Source organism: Molothrus aeneus, chromosome 4 (genome assembly GCF_037042795.1).
Source record: "Molothrus aeneus isolate 106 chromosome 4, BPBGC_Maene_1.0, whole genome shotgun sequence".
NCBI classification, from domain to species: Eukaryota; Metazoa; Chordata; class Aves; order Passeriformes; family Icteridae; genus Molothrus; species Molothrus aeneus.
The window spans coordinates 67761731-67781366 of record NC_089649.1 but is presented as its reverse complement, the minus strand read 5'-3'; the positions used below and the strand labels follow the sequence as shown (position 1 = coordinate 67781366).

The following is a 19636-nucleotide window of genomic DNA, read 5'->3' as shown; positions in this document are numbered from 1 at the left end:
TACAAAGCTCAGTCTTTCTCCATGACCTGAAGAGTTAAAACTCGAATTTACTTCTTTCAAGGAGCAAGAAAGCAAGAATTCACTAATGTGATTTATTAATTTGTACAGCATTAAAAAAAAATGAACCCATGTTTAACTACAGGATATGTACAAAACTGGTGTAAGAGCAGATCCTGTCCTGGATTTCTGCCCTGGTAGGTTTCTTGTCAGAGCTTCTTGCTCTGCTGTAGTTCTAGAACACAAGGTATTTCTACCAGAAAGGTAAACTTTGGTTCAACCAGTTTTTGCTCAAGGATTATCAGAATACAGCCAGCTTTTTAAGGTCAGCCATTTATTAGATAGAGATAGTCTCCAGCTGTACAAAGTATAATTTAACATCTAGACTCCAACCTGTCCCAAAACACCAAAAGGATGAGGAATAACACCACAGGTGCTGAGTATTGCATTACTTCAGTGTTTATATACAGAATAATCCTGGTATTTAAGTAGTTCAGCAGTTAGATGGAAAGGAGTTACATCTGGTGCAGGGTCCAGTGACAGGAGGCCCACGAGAAGTCTTGCTGGAGCTGTGGAAGTCTTGTGCCTGCCTGAGCAGCCTCCAGGGTGCAGAGTATCCCTCCACGCTCAGTGATGCTGTTTATGAGAATCCAGCTCTTGCAGGGGTGCTGGGGAGGAGACATGGGGCAGCCCTCGCTGTGTCCCACAGTACTGAGAAGATTTAACAGCTCCAGCTGGCCCATGAGGACGGGGTCTTGCCAAGCAGGTCCCGTGTCAGAACACTCAGAGCGTTCATCAGTGCTGCAGCACCTCCCAGAAGCCATTCCTTCAGTAATTCCACTCATTCCAAAGCCTCCTGGGATCATGGCAACAGTTGCTCCCAGTTTTCCCAAGAGGAAGGGAAGAGGGACAGCTACTCACGGTCACTGTCACTACTGTCACTGTCACTGTCGCTGCTGTCACCATCCCACTTGATACTCTCCAGTGCCTTCCTGTGATGTCAAACAGATCAGTCATCAGTCACTGTTGTGACTTCTGCTTGAAAAGAGAGATCCCCAAACACAAGGCAAACAGAGAACATTATGGGCTGTCTAATGCCTACTGTCCTCAAAGGACAAGTGCACCCAGCATTTGGTGGAAGCACATCCTCTTGGGAAAGCCAACTCCTTCAGCTCCCCTCCAAGTGGTGAACCTGCTGGCCTGGCAGCCACATGCAGGGCCATCCTCTGTACCACCCCCCTGCTTCTACTGGGCTGCAGCAGTGCCTTCAGGCAGCCAGACCCAGCCAGGAAAAGATTACAGGAAAGAAAGGCAAGAGCAGGACTGAGCAGCGGATAAGGCTAACCCCACCATGGGAAATTCCCTTCCCTCCTAGGTGGGATGGATACAGCATGGAATCAAAAACTGAGGAGCCATTTCAGTCCTGGAGTCAACACACCAGCACATCATTCTTAAGCCAGTTGTCTGCTCCCTTGTCAGAGAAGCCTTTCCAAAGGCATTGCTCCTCCCAGACCCTGCCTACTGTACCCCTTCAGCAGGAACATGAAACATTCCAACTTACTTCTGTGTTTCAGAGAGTTCAAATTCCTCCTCCGTTCTGCTTTTCAGCCTTTGAGATACAGGAAGCCCAAGGGATGCTGCCAGCTTTACCATCTTAATTGCCTCATCTGGACAGTTGGTTTGCTTAGCACAGTTCAAGAACTCGTCCATCACATTGTCACTGCAAAGGCAAATGGGGACTGTTCTCAGGGTCACAGGAGAGGTGCCCATTAATTTACAGCCCATGCTTTAGAGAGGGAGAGAAGGTGACATCTTCAGATCTACCAGTTCATCTCTCTGCTCCTGCCAGGAACTTCAGCTCTGGTACAGAGGGAAGGCTATGTGGGAAATTTGGGAACTTCTGTCCCAGCAGAAGAGAGCAGGCACAGAGTGCCACTAGGTGTGTAGCCTTTGGTACCACACACCCTCATGGTGTTCACTGGGGCAAGCTCCAACCTAATTTAAAAAAACTCCACACCCAAACAAAACCCATTACTATTCCTTAAAAGTTGTGTTCTACTTCAAACAATTCCCTCCTCCAGAATCCCAAGACAAGCAAGCTGGTGTAGCCTAACAGGGAAGCACCTCAGATTTAGCATTTGACTTGATAAACTTGTCTTCAGAAATCCAGGCACCTCTAAAACACCTGTGCTTGGTTAAGAGCATACTGGAGTATTTCTGAGCATGTGGGAAATCAGATGTGAGTCCTACTCAGATTGATTTGCACTGCTGGGTTCACCAGTGGCACTGCTGCTCTCCATGGCCCAGAGCTTCAGACACCAACCACTTCACTCCCTCCCACTTTGTGCTTTCAACATGTTTGAAACATGTATTCCAAGACAGAAAGCTCTTGGAATATTTCCACTGGATAAATGAACAGCCATGCTCACAGGGACAGGCACACATTCATGTTCTGGAAATAAATGAGCTACTACTATCAGTTACAGCTGGAGGTTGGACTACCTGACCTTTAAAAGTCCCTTCCATCCCAAACTATTCCTTCATCCCTGAGCAGAAATTCAGGATCTCAGCCAAAGGGGAGACTCAGTAACTGAAGAACCTAAAAATACTTACGTGGGAATCCTATTGATTTTCTGGAAATGCTCCATCATGTTCCTGTTTAAAAGAAAACAAAAGAATAATTTTAAAACTACACATAACAGGAACAGACAGATATTCAAATTCCTGGATGAGCCTCCAAGAGGTTGAAACACAGGTAAGCTCAAATTCATGAAACAATCTTCCCCATGGATCTCATGCTGTATACTTGCAAATGCAATCTGTACCAGCTAACCTCACTGATTAGTTTAACACAAAGTATCTTCAACTCTGCAGAAAATGGTAAGTGTAGCTGGTGGCAATTTGCTTTTAAAATACTACATATTTTTAGTATTTTAAAGACTCCTTTGTTGCTACTTCTTTGTTTCAAATGAATCACTGTACACTGAACATCTGTATTTAACAGAAAATAGCTCAGAACCTTAAGAAATCAGAGGCTAGATATTTTAACCTGTATTTCAAGTTTAGAGCATGTAGGACAGTAAATTCTAGCTATCAGAGTTGTAAAAATAGTCTATTTGGAGTTTTAATTAGGACTGCTGCTAATTAAAAATTTAATTAAACTAATTAATCTCTTTATCAGTTTGAATTCCAAAGAGTTCTAAAAATCAAGAATGGCAAGTTGTGGGCACTCAGCAGTGCTCAGGGCAGTCATTGTCAAACCACACCTTGCCATAAGCAGCTGTACAAAGCCCTACACCAGATACTAAATTAGCTTCTAAATCATTTTTAAGACAGACAACTGTAACTTGGTGTCAAGAAGGAACAATAACAAGGGAAAAATCCCATCACATTCCCTGCAGGCTTTATCCCTTCCCTTTGTCTGCACTGGCATCCCAAGGCCTAGGTTTGCTTTTTGTGATTAAGCCTTGAGTTGCAGGTCAGCAAGCCCAGAGCTCAGAGAGCCCACACGTACCAGGCATCCTGGGTTCTCCCAGCCCTGGCAAACAGCACCACAGCATGGCCCAGAGCACTCCCTGTCCACTCCAGCGGGACCTGCCCCGGCCCAGCAGGCTCATGCACAGCTTGGATTTCTTCAGCACACTTGGCAAATGCCAGCTGAATCTGTGAAAACATTGTGCTGTGAAGAACAAAACCTCTGAAATTAACAGAAGCTTTTCAGGGTAATTTCTCCTGCAGCTCCTATAGGTTTGCTCTGAATGTGATTTAAATTTGTGAATTAACAGTTGTTATGCTGGGAGACAAATCTGTCACTTCTGTCAGGATGGTTGTCCCCACTAGGCAAGCTCCAAGGTGGCTTTGCAGGGACAGCTGTGTTCACCTTCAACACCCTTCAGCTTGAGAAAGCAATTACTGCAATGAAGTCCTTGGCAAAAATCTCTGGATTCTGCCATGTGCTTCCCCAGAGATATGGCTGGTTGGGCTGCATGATTTCTCCAAACCCTGGTAAGAAGGGATCATGCTGTGGTAATTTGAGGTTTCTTTGTAGGTTGAGGACAATCCAAGTGGTTTAGCAGGCCTGGATAAGCTCACATGGATCTGGAATCTGCAGTGGCAGATGCACTGGAACTGGATCTCCAGGACTGACCAGGGATACAGCATTTACCTACAGTCTGGGGAGACACCACTACTCTCTACTGAGCTTCTGTGCTGATTCTGGCTGGGATAGAGTGAAATTTCTTCAGTTTCTTCTTTCTTATTATGGGGCTGTATTTTGTATTTAAGATGGCAAGTATGTTGATAACACAGGGATATTTTTGTTATTGCTGGGCAGTGCCTAAAGAGCATCAAGGCTCCCCCACCAGGGAGTGGGCTGGGGGTGCACAAGGTGTGTGGCACAACAAGGAGTTGGGAGGGGACACCTCTGGGACACCCTAAGTGCCCAAGGGATATTTCAGACCACAGGATATCATGCTGAGCAGATAAAGCTGGGGAAAGGAGGAAGGGGGGATACACTTTTGCCCCCACCATCTCACAGGGGAGGAGCCAGCAGGTGGCTGTGTGGGGCTCAGCTGTTCATGGGTGTTATCAGCTTCCTTACCTCACTGGGGTGCTGGTCCCTGCTCATCAAAGACAAGAACTCTTCCAACAGGTCTTGTCTCCTGCTGAACCCCAGCTGTTTCACATCTGTTTAAAGAGAGGCAGTAGTTGGTAGGTGTGACCAGTACCCCTGTTCCCAAATCCTGGCAATGTGGTCAGCACAATTTAACAAGGCAGAACCATTCTCTGTGACTGAGTTGGTCACATTTAGTTCCCTTTCTTTCCCTTCATTATCAGATCCTGTGCAACAAATACACAAACTAATCTGATTTCTTCTTCCCTTCCCTGCTGGTCTCAAGATTTCTGGGTGACAGCCCAACTACTCCCCTTGATAATGGCCCTCAAGGTCCCCTGCACTGACCAGCCTGGTGGTGGTGATGACCCTGTCACAGACCAGGGAGGGAACATGACACAGAGCACTGTCTGTAGCATCAGTTACCAGTCCTCAGGGGGAACATGGACCTGAACTGCTGCTGGACAGTAAGGCCCACAGCCAGAACCCTCCACCACCATCTGCTGAGGATTAAGGAGTGACTAATTTTCATTTTTTGGGGGGGCTAGATTAAATCTTATCCAAGGATCTGCAGAGGGTCCAGGTGATTCAGTACCACAGGCAAGCAATGCACCTCATCATGGCTACTCCAGCCAAAGGGAAGTTTCCAAACTTTGCACTGCTCCTGGCATTTGTCAGACAAAGTGCCTATGAAGCCATGTGGCCATCACTGACCTTCCCAGACTGAAGGGATCACTTCCAGCTGGTTGGCTGCATCTAGTGCTTGAAGGAGGTCCAATATATTTTTAGGAGATGGATAGAAGAGCTGATGAAGGAAGAGAGTAATTTCAGTCACCTGTGACTGCTCCATTTCTCCATGGAAAAGCCCTGCAGCCCTTACCATGGTGCACACTTACTGAAGATGATGCTTCTTTGTACCACTTCAACACCACCTCAATTTGTTCCATCATGCACAACAACGAAAAGAATTTTGACCTAGAGAGAAAAAAACATCCTAATTCAGTGATGATTAGATCAAGCAAACTATGAAAGTACCAGCAAATGATGGTGTGCTGATCAGATCTGTATTGCACATCAAGGACATTTCACTGGTTGCCACACTCCATGCAATCAGAAAAGCAGCAGTGTTTCTTACAACAGCTCCAGGCTGACACTAGATTATTGGCAGAACTAATCAGACCACTCTGTTTTAAAATATATTTAAAAAGCATTAAAGATTAAAAATCTTCCTGCCTGATGCCAGTTTTAAGGTACCTGAATCTGTCTCAAATGCAACTTTTGGATATAAGAACTGAACTAAATTTACCTTGTTACTTATGCAAGTTCATAAGACAAGACCAAGTCCTTGATCCAGTACACTGTCTGGGAAAACATCCCTACACAAAGAAACGACGCTGTTTTGGTGTCACCTCCAAAGCTGCCATTCAGGGTACACAACAGAATGGCAGAACCCACAACTGGTTGTTCTAGCTGCTGGATGGGTGTTGAGGTAAACTGATGCTCCAAGACACTGGATTTCAGTTCACAGGCCATAAACTGAAAATAAATCCTAAGCAATCACTGCTCTTATGAAGGATCTAATTCCAAACTGGACACAATAACCAGCTGGTGCTCAGTGTCTGAATCCTAGTTTGTATTGAAGCTGACAACAGCACAGAAGATGCTGAATACAACCTCCCCTTCACTCACCAGTAGCCGTTTGACCGATCCACATCCAAGAATTTCCAGTTTTCTCCCTTCTCCAGGGCCCTATTTAACTGATAGGCAAGCTTGATATCCTTGAGATCACAGCACTGCAATAAACCACATTTGGAAGCTGTTACCAGATGTAACTCACAAGAGTCACAGAGGTACATGCACATATCACAGGCATGCAAATTACCAATTAGGGAGGGGTCAAGCAAAGAACTGCAGAATTATGGCAGAAAGGAGGAGGTGATGAGCACAGATGAAAATGGGAGATACTGAAAGCTAAACCTTATATGACAGGATGCAAACTCACAGGCAATTCCCCAACAGCTGGAGGGGCTCAAAGGAATTCTGATGGCAAGGAAGAGGCACTTACCACTTGCATGGCCGTGTTAAAGAAGTTGGCTGAAAGGGAGCAAACAAAAGTATGTTAAAATCAAGCTTCCAAGGAGACATAAACCACTCATTAACCCACCCTTCCAGAGGATGGATGAGGTATATTCAATAAGAAACTCAATCTGGAGCTCAGTTTGACAATTTTGCAGAGCTCTTGGCTTTCTTGGTAATCTTTGGCATGGCATAAATTGGGTGGGGATTTTTATACACTTCTAGCAACAACTTAGAGCACAGAAAGAAACATTTTAACACATCTAACAGGACAGAGGCAAAGGAAGGAGGGGTACAACATTCTGACTATTTCCAGGAATCCTTCCAAAGACAAAAAAGCAACCTGATGAAGAGTGGCTTTCAACACTCCATTAACACCACTTTGTCTAGAGATCTTTCTTTGCCATAACCCATCTTCAGATGGAAGCTGCATCTGCTTCCAAACCTACAGAAAGGTTTAGGAACTTCCCAGGGCAAAGCTGTGGACATACAGATGGCAGAAAGAGCCAGTAACACATGGGATGTTCAGGATATTCCCCTCCTACAGACCCCCACTCCAGTTTCCCATGAAGCTGTATTTAATGAAATTTTCTCAACAGGATTAAGAAGAACTAAAATAGGAAAACTCACACCACACTTACAACAAAAACCTGCTATTCACCTGATGTACATCATTTCATGAAACTGCTCCTCCTTAAACTGCTCTTGTAAATAATCCTAGGATTTTTTATCACATGGACTTAAAATGCTCATTCACACAAGCTACACACCTACTTTCATACAGAAGACAGTGCAGCAATGCACAACACAATTCCCAACACTGGAATCTGCCCTTTGTCTCCAGAAATACCAGCAGGGACTGAGAGAAGCAAGCTGCATGCATTTATCCTAGCCTAGTAAAACTACCTGACATTCGCAGGTACCTTTTCACCCAAGCTTGAAATCCTTACCATCATCAGGGTCCTGAGCAGTGAAACTTCGCTTTTCAACCTCATTTAAAACCTCAGAGATGATGTCTGATGACTGAGCTTCAACTGTGGGACAAAGAGACAAACAACATCACATCTCAGTTGTGCCAAGCACTTCCTTGTGAAGAGCATCAGTCTGCAAATACAAGATGAAATTGGGAACAAGCAACATAATTTTAAACAAATGTAACTTCCATGGTGCTCCACACCAGCTGCAATTTAATTTGCTCTAAAATTTGCCCTGCTAATGCAGATTTCCACATCAGGAGGGCAGATTCAGAAAGACAGAAATGCTTTCTAACAAGGAATCAAACAGGCCTGGAAGTTTGTGTGTTAGAAGGTTGAACTAGAAAAAACGAAGTATTTATACTTTATATAATATACTTTTAAAGTGTATTATATAAATACACTATATTTTATATAAACAAATAAACAAAAATTTAAAAGGGGAAAAACCAAAACTAAACAAACCCCCAAACTCCAGAACCAAACCTAGAGAGACTCCAGAGCAATTCCTTTACATTTCTTAAAACACAAGGACTGTAGTTATGGCTACTTTGCCTATTCCCTCCCTATAGCCAAAAGTCTGTGGGCATGGGATCTTAAGCAGTTGGGTTCCTGTTTCTGACTCAGCTGTTTTCCATGACAATTCTAATGCACAGAAGAACTGCTGCAGGAAAACAAACTCCCTGTGAGTGGCACAATATGAAATCACACACACGGTGGTGAGACCCAGCCTCCACAGTGACTGAGCAGCTTTTGCTCCCTGTATGAGGTTATCCTTTTTTGTCACCCAAGCAGAATCAGGCAGCACAGGGAACACTAAGATCACACCCACTACAGGTTGTCTTTCAGTCCATAAGTGAACTGCCTTCACCCATCACAGTGAAAAGCATCAATCAGAGCAGCTGCTGCACGAGGCACATTCATGGCCAAGCTGGTGGTGCACGTACCCCCTCTGTAATACACCGAGAGCAGATGGTCATAGGATGCAAGGCTGGGCTCTGGAAAACAAAAACATTGCAGTCACTGCAACACTCCTGGGGAGCTTTGTGCCACTGCTCTAATTCAGGCTGCTCCTCCAATCAGCAGCATGCATGAATTTATTCTAATATTCCTCCCTGCCCACCCTAATGCTAGGCCAAACCTCACCACACACACGACTGGGAGAGGTGATATCCAACACTGTTCCACCAGTTGGAATCCTATTTCTATGGGGGAGCAGCCAAGCTTCCCTGCTTTAAATTAAAATCAGAAATACTTCACAGCTAATTTCCCTTTTGCACATGAATGCAATCTTTAGCCTATCAACAAGCATGTTACTGGGGCAAAGCACAGCCCACAGGACATCAATTCTGCAGATATTCTCTGTTTCTGCAATACTTATTTGGAAGGAAAAAATCATCATCTAGATCAAAAGGTTTTTTTCAGAGAGATGCAGATCTAGAGACCAGAACTGGCTTAGGTGGCTTGTGAAGTACATCCCCCCTGGAGTCAGGAAATCACCACCACGTTGTGTGGTGCTGAACTCCTACGTTAAATGTTCTGTTCATCATAATCACTGCATATAATAAATACTCTGGTTCTCTTACCTATATCAAGTGCTTCCATTTCCTTTAATACAAATAAAGACATAGCTCTCCCCACACCACCACATCTTCTCAGGCTCTTCAGTACAGAATTAAAAGTCAGCAGAGTTGGTTGCACTTTCTGTTGAGCCATGTGAGTCAGGAAGTCCTTAAAACAAAATTCCCAATTCCTTAGTGCTTCACATGTTTTGGATCACAGTTCAGCTTTCATGTGGTTTATACATACATTTCCTCACCACCTTCAAGTGAGCTACTCTCCTTTAACTGATTATTTAATCAGTACTATCTAATTTTTAATGACCAAAACCCAAGGCTATGTTACATTAGAAAATGTCTTGGAGAACTGTGTCTAGAACATAATAGAAAATTTTTATAGTTACATAATATTTTTCTTTACTGAAACTCAAAAATTCCATTTCTGTCACAACACCATGAATTAAAATTCAGAGTTTTTATCTAAAATTGTTCATTTATTTTATCTCCCAGAAGTAATTTCCCAAATTACTTTCTATCCAGGCAGTTCCTGGATCAGATATGTTCTCACAAGGCAAATAAATCACTCTGCAAAGGCAAGACTGGATTTTTCACATTTGCCATTCCTCCACAGTTACCTTTTCTGTTTAAACTACTGTACTTCCTTTACAGCAGAGATTAGTATCTGGGGACAAAGTTCTTGCTTTTGGTCTTCCAACAACTGCAAAATTGTACTAATAAGGCAGACCCTTATTAGTAAAAGGGCCCACTCTTACCACTTCCCCACCTCTTTTGCTCTACCCTCCTTACCTTGGCTAATTCCCATCTTTCTACGAACCTCTCCTTTAGATACGGGACTGCTCTGATCAGTGCATTGAAGGTGTGCACATCAGCTGGAAAATGTAAGATAATCCATTTTAAATGGCAATTTATAACCTCCAGGAAAGAGTTTGTTCTAGCATGGCTCAGTTTCTGGCAAAGTCTCATGCAAACCTGTCTCCAGTGAGCCAGCCACACGCCAGCTGCACTGGAATTCCCAGTTTGCATTCAGCTCCCATGATTCAGCTGAGGTCCGTACCCCTGCGCCAATCATCACTGCCATGAACAAACACTCAGTGCCCAACAGGGGCCTGCTCTGCTCAGGACACCACAAAGCACAGCCAGGAGACACTCACCCTTGTGCCTTTCATTCAGCAAGTCTATGTACATGTCATAAGCTTTAGAATAAGCCCCGTGCTGCAAAAACAAAAATAATCCATCTCTGAGTATGTGAGATCTCAAAAGCTGAAAAAATCCCCCAGCACTGAAGAATGACTTTACCTTCACCATCCCACGGATCATTGTGCAATAGGAGTGTGCATTCCTCTCTGGCATTATCTTAAATATCCTTTCAGCATGGTTGTTCTCCCTAGAACCAATGAACAAGATAAATATTCAAGAACCAAATAAAAGATACTCTTAGGAGAAGGATTCAACATGCAGAACAACATAAGGGCTGTACCCCCAAAGACTGACATTCACATATCACACTTGTGAACCTTGAAACTATTCTACAATCACCTACTAGATTTCCATGAACACTTTAAAAGATCAGCAAACACAGGTTTATTTAACAAGTAACACCTGTGAGTATGGGCTGCTAAAAGACTTAGGTCTATGAGAACAATTCAAGTGCACAACCCATGGAATATTGGCAACATTTTCTATACCTCCATCTGGGGCCAGACTGTGAACCTCTTCGAAATTGTCTCTTTGGAGCTTTCTGTTCTGAAGCATCCACCTGGGGAGATTTTTGCAAAAAGAAGTTCCTCAGAGTTAAATTGTGATTTAACATCAAATGACATGACTTGCTAACAGAACTGAAGTTCAGCAGCATGGACCAAAGGTGACTTTTAATGTGTTATATAAGAATAATTTCTATCATAACATTCAGGAAGCAACAGCTAGATTGAGAATAATGTTTGTGTTATTAAACATATTAAGAGCTTTACACAAACTACTGTTGCTACTAGGTCAGTCATGGATTTTTGTAACAGAAATATGTCCTGGGAATGTTGACTGCATCTGATCCACTTCATGGCATCTCCCAAAAATCTTGATGTCACCTCGATATACTCCCAACTATGTATGAATAAATAAAGATCAACAAGTTTTCCATACCCCTGGTTCTTCCAAATCCTCTTTTTCTTCCTGCTCTTTTTCAGGAGTAGGTTCACCATCTCCATAGAAGCATAACAAATCTAGCAGGCTGTTTGTGGTCTCCAGAGATACAGGGGTACCTTTAGAAAATGAGAATTTATGACAGTCAGAGAAAGTGAAGAGCTCATCACTCTACAGCCATAGGAGAAAATCTGTGAATACCACTTTGCTCTCTTCCAACACAAAGACATTCTCTAGCAAGTCCCTAACCCTGCTGTGACACCAGTACTGCCACAAACCCAGTCATCACAGGAAACAATTTCAACACTGAACTAGAGTATGTTTTTCTACTGAAGCCACTGAAAGAGTAGAGTTTTCCTGATCAAGTAGAAGGAAGTGATAGCTCTCAGCCAGAACTGTGAAGCAGCACAAGCCCAACACAGCATCTGAAATTTCTAGTGCTTTTCATAACTTCTCCTAGGATACATCCTGCTGTGAATAACACTCTGCATGTTTCACTTTCTATGAAATATTCAAAATGAACTAAAGTATTTAATATGCTTCCTCTTCAAGAAGCCAGTTGTTCTCCTTATCACCAAAGTGACATGTCAGACAAGCAGTGGCTAAGATTCTCCAGGAATTCCAGAGAATTCCACTTCATCAGACCAGAGTCAGTTGTGAAAGAAGCAACAGAGTCACAAAATTGTCTCCATAGCCTGTGGCAGCTACTGATGTATTTTTGGCCCAATTTAAGTAGAGCTCCAGCACAGAACCTGGCAGGTGACCACATACCTGCCTGTAGAAGCTGATCAAACATGTCCACAGACTCCTTCACCATTCTGAGATGGATGCGCTCCCTCAGAGCCTCCTCGCTCACTCCTTCAGTCTGAGGGGTCAGAGTCTGGGGCATCAGGCACTAAAAGCAAACAGAGGTCACAAGCTCAAACCTTCTCTACATATCCTTGCTCTTCACCCAATACACTGCTTGCAGCCTAACAACAGCAGTCCTTTTGGTGATGAAGGACCACACACATCCTCATCCCTCACTTTCTGCCAGGAAGGAACACCTAAAAACCACTGCTTTTCTTACTTTTATCTCACAAACCTGATATGATACTGAATTCCCAAGGAAAAATGTCCACTACAAAAACATAATGGAAGTACAGTAATGTGTTCATACTGTCTGCAAAACAGTTTAAAAGTTATCCTTTTATCTTAGTTTTGGACCAGTCCAACAGTAGATTTCAGTGACAAAGCACAAATACAATGAAAACAAAGAGCAAAAAGCTTACTGGTACGTTGGGCTCTGCAAAAGTCTTGTCAAAATACTGAGGAAAGTTCTTTATGATGTATTTTGCAGCATTTCTCCCAGACTCCTTTGACAACGAATACAGACGCTGCACAGAAACGAGACAGAACAAGATGGAGAAATACACAAATTACAAGGCTGAGAATTAGAAAAAGCATTTTATTTAACAACATTCTGATGGGATTAAATTAAACTCATGTATAATTTTCAACTTACTAGAATCACAGGGACAACATTCCAGAAAAACATTCTGGTATTCATGCCAGTATAAGAATCTCTATTCTTTAAATGCCATTGAATTCTACTTCCTTGTTATTTAATCAAGAGACACAGTTCAGACATCTGAAATGCTGCACTACTACCTCAAGCTCAAAAACATCTCATTTTAGAGAGAAGAGAAAATTCTGAAAGCAATCTGATACCTCATTTTCTTTTGTAATCAAAACCAGGCTTCAATTAGGTAGGAGTATTCACAGCCTCGACAAAGGCAGGAGGGAGCTACCAAGGAAGTGTAAGGAAATACCTACAGAATTAGCTGCATTTCTTGGCATCAGGAAAGGGTCATCCTGGAACATGTAATGAGCAGCAGTAGGATCCTGTAGAAAGAAGTTTATAGTCATGTGCACAGGCACAACACACTGCCTCATGGAATTAAAGGCACAAGGAATTTTTTCATCATAACCATCGCCCATGCACATTTTGCAGAAGTATCCTCTTGTTCAAAAAGAGGAAATAATTCAAAAATATGTTTGGAAATAATTTAAAAAATGTTTCCATTTTACATACACCCTTGCAGGCTAATAGGGTGACAAAAGGGTCCTTTCTATAACAAATCAAGCAGTAAGTGCCCTGCAAAGTAGGGCCCCAAGTGCAACAGTCTTGGGAAACTGATGGGACATGGCAAGTTTTGATTCAATTCCCAGAATTCAAGTTAGATGGGATTCAAGAACAGCATCACAGCATTTCCAGGTTTTGCCCAGCAAGAGCAGATACTCACTGCACTTTTGAAAGCTTTTCTGGACTGAGATTGGGAAGGACATTCTGGATTGGGAAGGAACTGGTGAAGGAACCTGCTCCCTGTGTTAGTGAAAGCCTTACCAAAGCACTGCAGCTTTCTCTGGTAACTGAGAATGAGGCTTTAAGGACACAGCACATGAATGAGGCTTTAAGGACACAGCAAAACACCCAGAGCCAAGGGGAAACATGAATGAGGCTTTAAGGACACAGCAAAACACCCAGAGCCAAGGGGAAAACCCCGATGTGAGAGTTCCATCTCTCATTTATGGCCAAAGTAGAAATTAAAGGGCTCCTGAGCACAAGGGTGTTGCACAGAATGCACACCCTGCCCCATCTCCATGGCCACAGAACCACTCACCCTGTTGACAGTAGAAGCCAAGGTCTGGAGCACGGCGAGCTTATCCCTAAGCACAAAGGAGTTGGGTTAATTCTCAGCTGCAGACTTTGAATGCTGTGCATGACTTTGTTTGGAGAACAAGCACAGGATTATCTAACCCACAAGGATTTTCAGTTCTAGGAAATAATGGTTTTGCTGCACTAAGAAAACATCACTTCTCACAAAAAAAGAGAAAATGCAAAAACGGCCTCAGTTTTTAAACAACCCCAGGAAAAAAAAGATTTTGAGGAAAACCAGAAGACCATCAGTTTGCAGCTATTACTCCTGCCCTTATAATTCATTATCAAAGAAAGATCATGGGGGAGAGACACAAAAGTAACTCCTTGGAATGGTGCTCCTAGAGCATCTCCAAGGGATATATATATATATATATATATGTGTGTGTGTGTGTATATATAGTCACTCTACAAGACATGTCTTTGCAAGAAAAAATAAACCAAACCAAAACCAGGTATCTCAGGACTCCTGTGCCTGTGGAACCTCAAGACTTTGGTTGTTTCAAGCAAACAAGGAAAGGCCAATGAAAGTGTTTAGGTGAAGGTGGCCTTACTTTAGGTTTACATGCTGACACCATTTGACCATAAACCTAATTTTTGCTGTACAGTCATGCAATTCTACCTTAAGTGCTCCCAAGAAAATAGGTTTTGTTCAGTTGTGTGATCTCTAAGGAGGATTTATTCAGCTAGTTATCAACAATCAAGTTTTATTTTGCTGAAGAAACACATTCACATGCAAGCAGCCTGGTAATAAGCTGAGCAAATAACCTGAACTTGGTTATAGAGCTCTTTAGCAGATGTGATCTTTTACAAAGGTATAGAACCATGCTTAAAAATGCAGTTGTTGTATGTGCTTTTAAAAGAAATGCCAGGAATGCAGTGTACATAATCTGCAGAGAGAGTAAGAATCAAGAATATTCACAAGCTCCAAATCAGCAGGAAAACCCCTAGTGGGACATTGCATCAAGGAATACAGGAACTTCAACTTTCTTTTTCAGTTTTGGTGGACAGACTACATTTAGTTGTCAAACACCAATTTTTTTCCAAGTGAAGATTCCAGAAGTAAACACTCACCATGTTTTCCTTCGGGGGAGCACAATTTCTTCTTGAGTTACTGTGAGAAACAATATTAAAAAGTTCATTAGAAACAAAAAGATGCCCAAAGAAAATTTTGACCCCATAAGCTGTAGCAAGGTGGGGTCAATCCTTCTCCCAAGTGATTGGATAAGTGCAAATGGCCTCCAGTTGCAGCAGGTGAAGTTTGGATTGGATATCAGGAAAAAATTTCTTCACTGAAAGGCTTGTCAAGCACTGGAACAGGGGAATGCTGGAGTCACCATCCCTGGAGGATTTAAGAATGTTGATGTGGCACTTGGGGACGTGTGGTCTGGAGGTGCCTTGGCAGTACTGGGTTAAGAGGTGGACTCCACTAACTCAGAGATCTTTTCCAATCTCAGCAATTCTATATTCTACAAGAATTGACGAGTTAAGGTGATCCAGATGAAAGTACTCAAACAAGGATTTTAAAACCACAGTCTAACATAGGCTCATGGAGCTGCACAACTCAGTTCATGCTCTTGGAGCATGGAGCTGATGGGTGATGAGGTAAAGAATCAAGTTAATCCAGGAAACTTATGCACAATGAAAACAGGGAGAGAGAAAATCCAAGGAGGGGAAAGAGGGTGTTTACATCATCTTTATCTCCTGATACACTGTATTCTTTGGAGATTAAGAAACATATGCAACCAACCAGTAATGAAGACATCTTACCTTGTGAATTGCCCACAGTCTTCCCCAGAGCAGGACTACTCGAAGAGCTCCTGTGAACAACCAGGGGTTTGAATTTATGGCAGTCACAGCAATACAGCAAATGTAGAGCAGTGAAATTCCATACTACAGGTTAGAATTAACTAAAAGAGAGGGAACTGGAGTGCATTAGAGTAACTGGCAATGTTGCACTGTTATTAACTCCAAATTATTACCATAAAACTTATATTTGATATTTCTTTTAAGGCCCTCGTTTCAAGAGACTAGAGGCTGTATGTGAAAAATTTTACTACAAAAAAATCTGTGATTATTTAATATTGGGGTACAATATTTTTAAAATAGTTTTCACAAACTAGTGCATCTTATAAAGAAAATCACAGACATGAATCAGAAAAGACCTTTTTATGCTTTAGAGACAGGATCACGCTGAAAACAGCGCTTAAAAAAAAACAACTTTAGACACAAGTAGTGTTCACAGAAGGAGAAAACCCAGAGTAATGATGCAGGTGAGTCAGCCCTGGTGAGATGCAGATGCCCACATACCTCTACAGAGCTGCAAAAGCTCCTCACAACCCCACAGCTGCAGCACACTCAGACACATGGACTCACTTTGCTGAGTACCACAGAGCAGCTGCTTTGTGCTCACTGCTTCGAAGTCTTGTTCACCACCGTTCACATTTTACTGCTTTCAACACAAACTAAGGCTTATGCTAAAATGTTTGTACTCCTTTTGCTCATGAAGCAACTTAACAGCAAAGCATTACTGCAGTCCTGGCCTTCAGTGCCTCCACAGTGACCTTGACCCTGAGGGAGAGGCTGTTCAGGTGCAGCCACAGCTCTGTGCTTTACCGTGGCACTGCACAATTCCAGCTGCTCCGGGGAAGTCTCACAAACTGATTAAATAAGATGTTGCCATCCCAAAAATAAGTAATGATTACCCAGCCCCTAAACAAAACCATTACACAGAATCATGGAACGTTAAGGTGTTGGAAGGGACCTTTAAGATCTTGTTCCACTAGACCAGGTTGCTCCAAGCCCCATCCAATCTGCCAACACTGACAGGGCTGGGGCATCCACAACTTCGCTGAGCAACCTGTGACTGTGCCTCACACTCCTACAATAAAAAATTTCTTCCCAATATCTAATTCCAACTTCTCCTTTTTCGATCTGGACTCATTATTCCTTGTTACTCCTATCACTACAATTCCTGATGAAAAGTCTCTCTCTGGCTTCTTGGCAGAGCCCCTTCAGACACTAGAACACAATTTTGGGGTCTATATGCAAAATTCCCCTCTCAGGCTCAGCAGCCCCAGCTTCCTCAGCCTCCAAAAAGCGCTCATCCGCTTTTTCGTGAGATTCACCTCTAGGAATCGCTCAAACGCTCGAACTCTCTGCCGGGGAGGCTCCGAGCCGCCCTAAACCAGGAAAGATCCCGGGAAAGGCGTTTAAAAGCAGAGAGAAGCCCCACAAAAGGCGCTCCCTTCTACCACGCCGCCTCGACCACGCCGAGCCACTGCGCACTGCGCCTGCGCGGCCTTTCCCGCCTCACTCCCCACACACCCAGCACCGCCCGCCCGTCGGTTCCTCCCCGGTGCTACCGCCGCCCGTCCCTTCCTCCCGGCGGTCTCTCACCGGTAGCTCTCCCGCCCGCCCGGGAGGCGGCACCGCCGGCCCAGCCACAGCGCCCGCTGCCAGCAGCCAGCCCCGACCCGCCTGGCCGCCATGGCCCCGCGCTGGCCTCTGGGAAAGCGGACGGCACCACTCCTACCGCCCCTCCCCGGCGGTGGTACCGCCCGGCCCCGCCTCCCCCCGCAGGCCGGACCGCGTGGTGCTGCCCGTGGCGCGGCGCTTCCAGCGGGAGAGCGGGAGCCGCTGTCGGCCTGGGAAGAGTTGCTCGTTCGCCATGAAGCCGCCCAAAGTGGTGCCGTGGCGGCGGCTGGTTGGGATGTCCTTCGGAATGTACACGGCCGAGGAGATCAGGTGAGGCTCCATGTGTGCGCTGCCCGAGCTGTGCGGGTGCTGCTGGGTACTACGGGTCCCAGCGTGCCCCGCGGCAGGGCGCCGAAGAGCTGTGGAGGGCTGTGGCGCGCGGCATGCTGGGACATGTAGTCCGGTTGGGCCGTGGCCCAGCCGCCGGGATGGCGGCAGCCGAATTTTATACAAAATCTCGCCCCGCTCGAGGGGACACGCTGACAAAATTATGTGATTTCTTAGTAGAGTGGCTATTCATGTAAAATAAATATGTGCTGCGATATGAATAATTTTGCTCATTGTATAATGAAATCAGTGATACACAGATTCCTATTGCATTCGCAAAATGTTCTCAGAAAGATATTTTCATTAATGGAGAAAATCACACAGCTACTAAATGCCCGTGCTAGTTTGTCTCGGGATCTCTCGCTGGTCAGAGTGAACCCGAGAAAAGTTAGAAAGTCTCTTCGTCCAGCCCGGCGCTTGAAGAAGGAGTCAGAGCTCTTCATTTCTCAGTCTCAAGGTTGTTTATTGTTCCTTATCTATAAAATATTTTCTTCTGTCCGGCTGAGGTCCGTTCAGCAAGACAGTCCGAGCCACTCTGGGGCAGTGTTACGTCTTTATACTGAAAGCTATGTATACAAGGTTTACAATTACATTCCAATACCTGTCACCTATGTTAGACAGTGAGCTTCTGCACTAAACCAATCTAAAAGTGCCAACATCACAGCAGAAGATAGAACATAGAGGTCAAGAAGCAGAAGGAGAAAGGCTGGACATGCCCAGATTCCTCCATCTTGCTCCCTAAACCCCCGTTCTAAAAACCCCAAAATCTATTTTTTCACCCAGTGATAAATTCACTATCATTCTACTTAAACTGTCCTGGCTTGCAGATCTTCATCTAAGGCTGGTAACTTGCTCCATGGGTCATAATCAAACCCACAGGCATCTTGGGCTCTGTGCCAGGGTCTCTAAGCCCCCTGGCAGGGGTCCTGGCTGCTCAGGACAGCCAGAGGGATGTCCTGGGTTCTGACACTAGTTGTACCATTCAAGCTTTCTGCCGCTGATTTGCACTTTTTCCTTTCTCAACTTCAGGAAGCTGAGTGTGAAGCCCATCACCAACCCTCAGTACCTGGACAATGTGGGCAATCCGGCCGTGAACGGGCTCTACGACCTGGCCCTGGGACCCCCGGACTCCAGGGAAGTGTGTGCCACCTGCATGCAGAACTTCAGCAACTGCCCTGGACACTTTGGGCATATAGAGCTGCCTCTGCCTGTCTACAACCCCCTGTTCTTCGATGTATGTATTATATATGTACTGAATTACTGCTGGGGAGCGGGCTGGTGGTGCCCAGGATGTCATGTGGTTGCAGTCCTTGAAAACAGTAAAGTTTTCCCCCAGTAAAGGTGCCAAGATCTGTTTTCTCTTTCAAGTGTAATACCAGCAGATGCAGTAGAAAAGCTTTGTTGTGTCATGATAGTTCAATCCAAACAGACCTTTTGAAAAGTATGCATTTTGTTGTAGCTATTGTTTTACTCAGTGTTGACAGGTAGGTGAGGGGGGGGATATTCATCCTGAAGTATGTGACTGACTGCAGGATGTCATGTTTTAATTAAAGGAATGGCACAGTAAAAATGATCATTTCCTTTAAACAACTACTGCACGTGAACAGCTGTCTACACTTCCAGTTTTTAACATCCCCTGAGCTGGGATGAATTTTCCTCCTGAGGTGCTGATCCCCCCCCATTTACAGTAGCTGCCTTTTGCACAGGCTACTAACTGAGAGTCAAAACCTCACTTTCAAGTGACCAGAGGTAGATGAGG

The 19636-nt window shown here is 44.2% G+C and overlaps 2 protein-coding genes and 1 non-coding gene across 4 annotated transcripts in view; 1 reads left to right on the top strand and 2 right to left on the bottom strand.

The window, feature by feature from the left end:
• Positions 1-314: 314 nt before the first annotated feature.
• Positions 315-17570, bottom strand: PTCD3 (pentatricopeptide repeat domain 3). 2 transcript variants are annotated; one of them, XM_066548760.1, is made up of 24 exons: positions 17473-17570; positions 15844-15893; positions 15148-15187; positions 14039-14084; positions 13191-13259; positions 12647-12751; positions 12147-12270; positions 11376-11494; positions 10925-10995; positions 10536-10623; positions 10391-10451; positions 10026-10108; positions 9246-9390; positions 8607-8657; positions 7636-7719; positions 6675-6703; positions 6299-6402; positions 5506-5584; positions 5324-5414; positions 4598-4683; positions 3512-3660; positions 2611-2652; positions 1559-1717; positions 315-989 (listed from the first exon to the last, which is right to left on the bottom strand). In XM_066548760.1, exons 1-24 carry the CDS (start codon positions 17562-17564, stop codon positions 911-913), a joined length of 2046 nt encoding a protein of 681 aa, XP_066404857.1. In that variant the 5' UTR covers positions 17565-17570; the 3' UTR covers positions 315-910. The 2 variants fall into 2 exon arrangements, with proteins under 2 accessions (XP_066404857.1, XP_066404858.1); XM_066548761.1 differs by lacking the exons at positions 14039-14084; positions 15844-15893; positions 17473-17570 and having other exon boundaries at positions 15148-15180.
• On the bottom strand, positions 10176-10317 carry LOC136556355 (small nucleolar RNA SNORD94). Its single transcript, XR_010783660.1, has one exon. It is a non-coding gene; the product is annotated as a small nucleolar RNA SNORD94 (small nucleolar RNA).
• A 138-nt stretch (positions 17571-17708) lies between the features above and the next one.
• The window catches only part of POLR1A (RNA polymerase I subunit A), a 33299-nt gene continuing 31371 nt past the window's right edge, over positions 17709-19636 (top strand). Inside the window, exons 1-2 of the mRNA XM_066549236.1 lie at positions 17709-17820; positions 18907-19111. Of these exons, the coding sequence (XP_066405333.1) occupies positions 17744-17820; positions 18907-19111 (282 nt within the window). The 5' untranslated portion in view covers positions 17709-17743. The remainder of the gene's footprint in view (positions 17821-18906; positions 19112-19636) is intronic.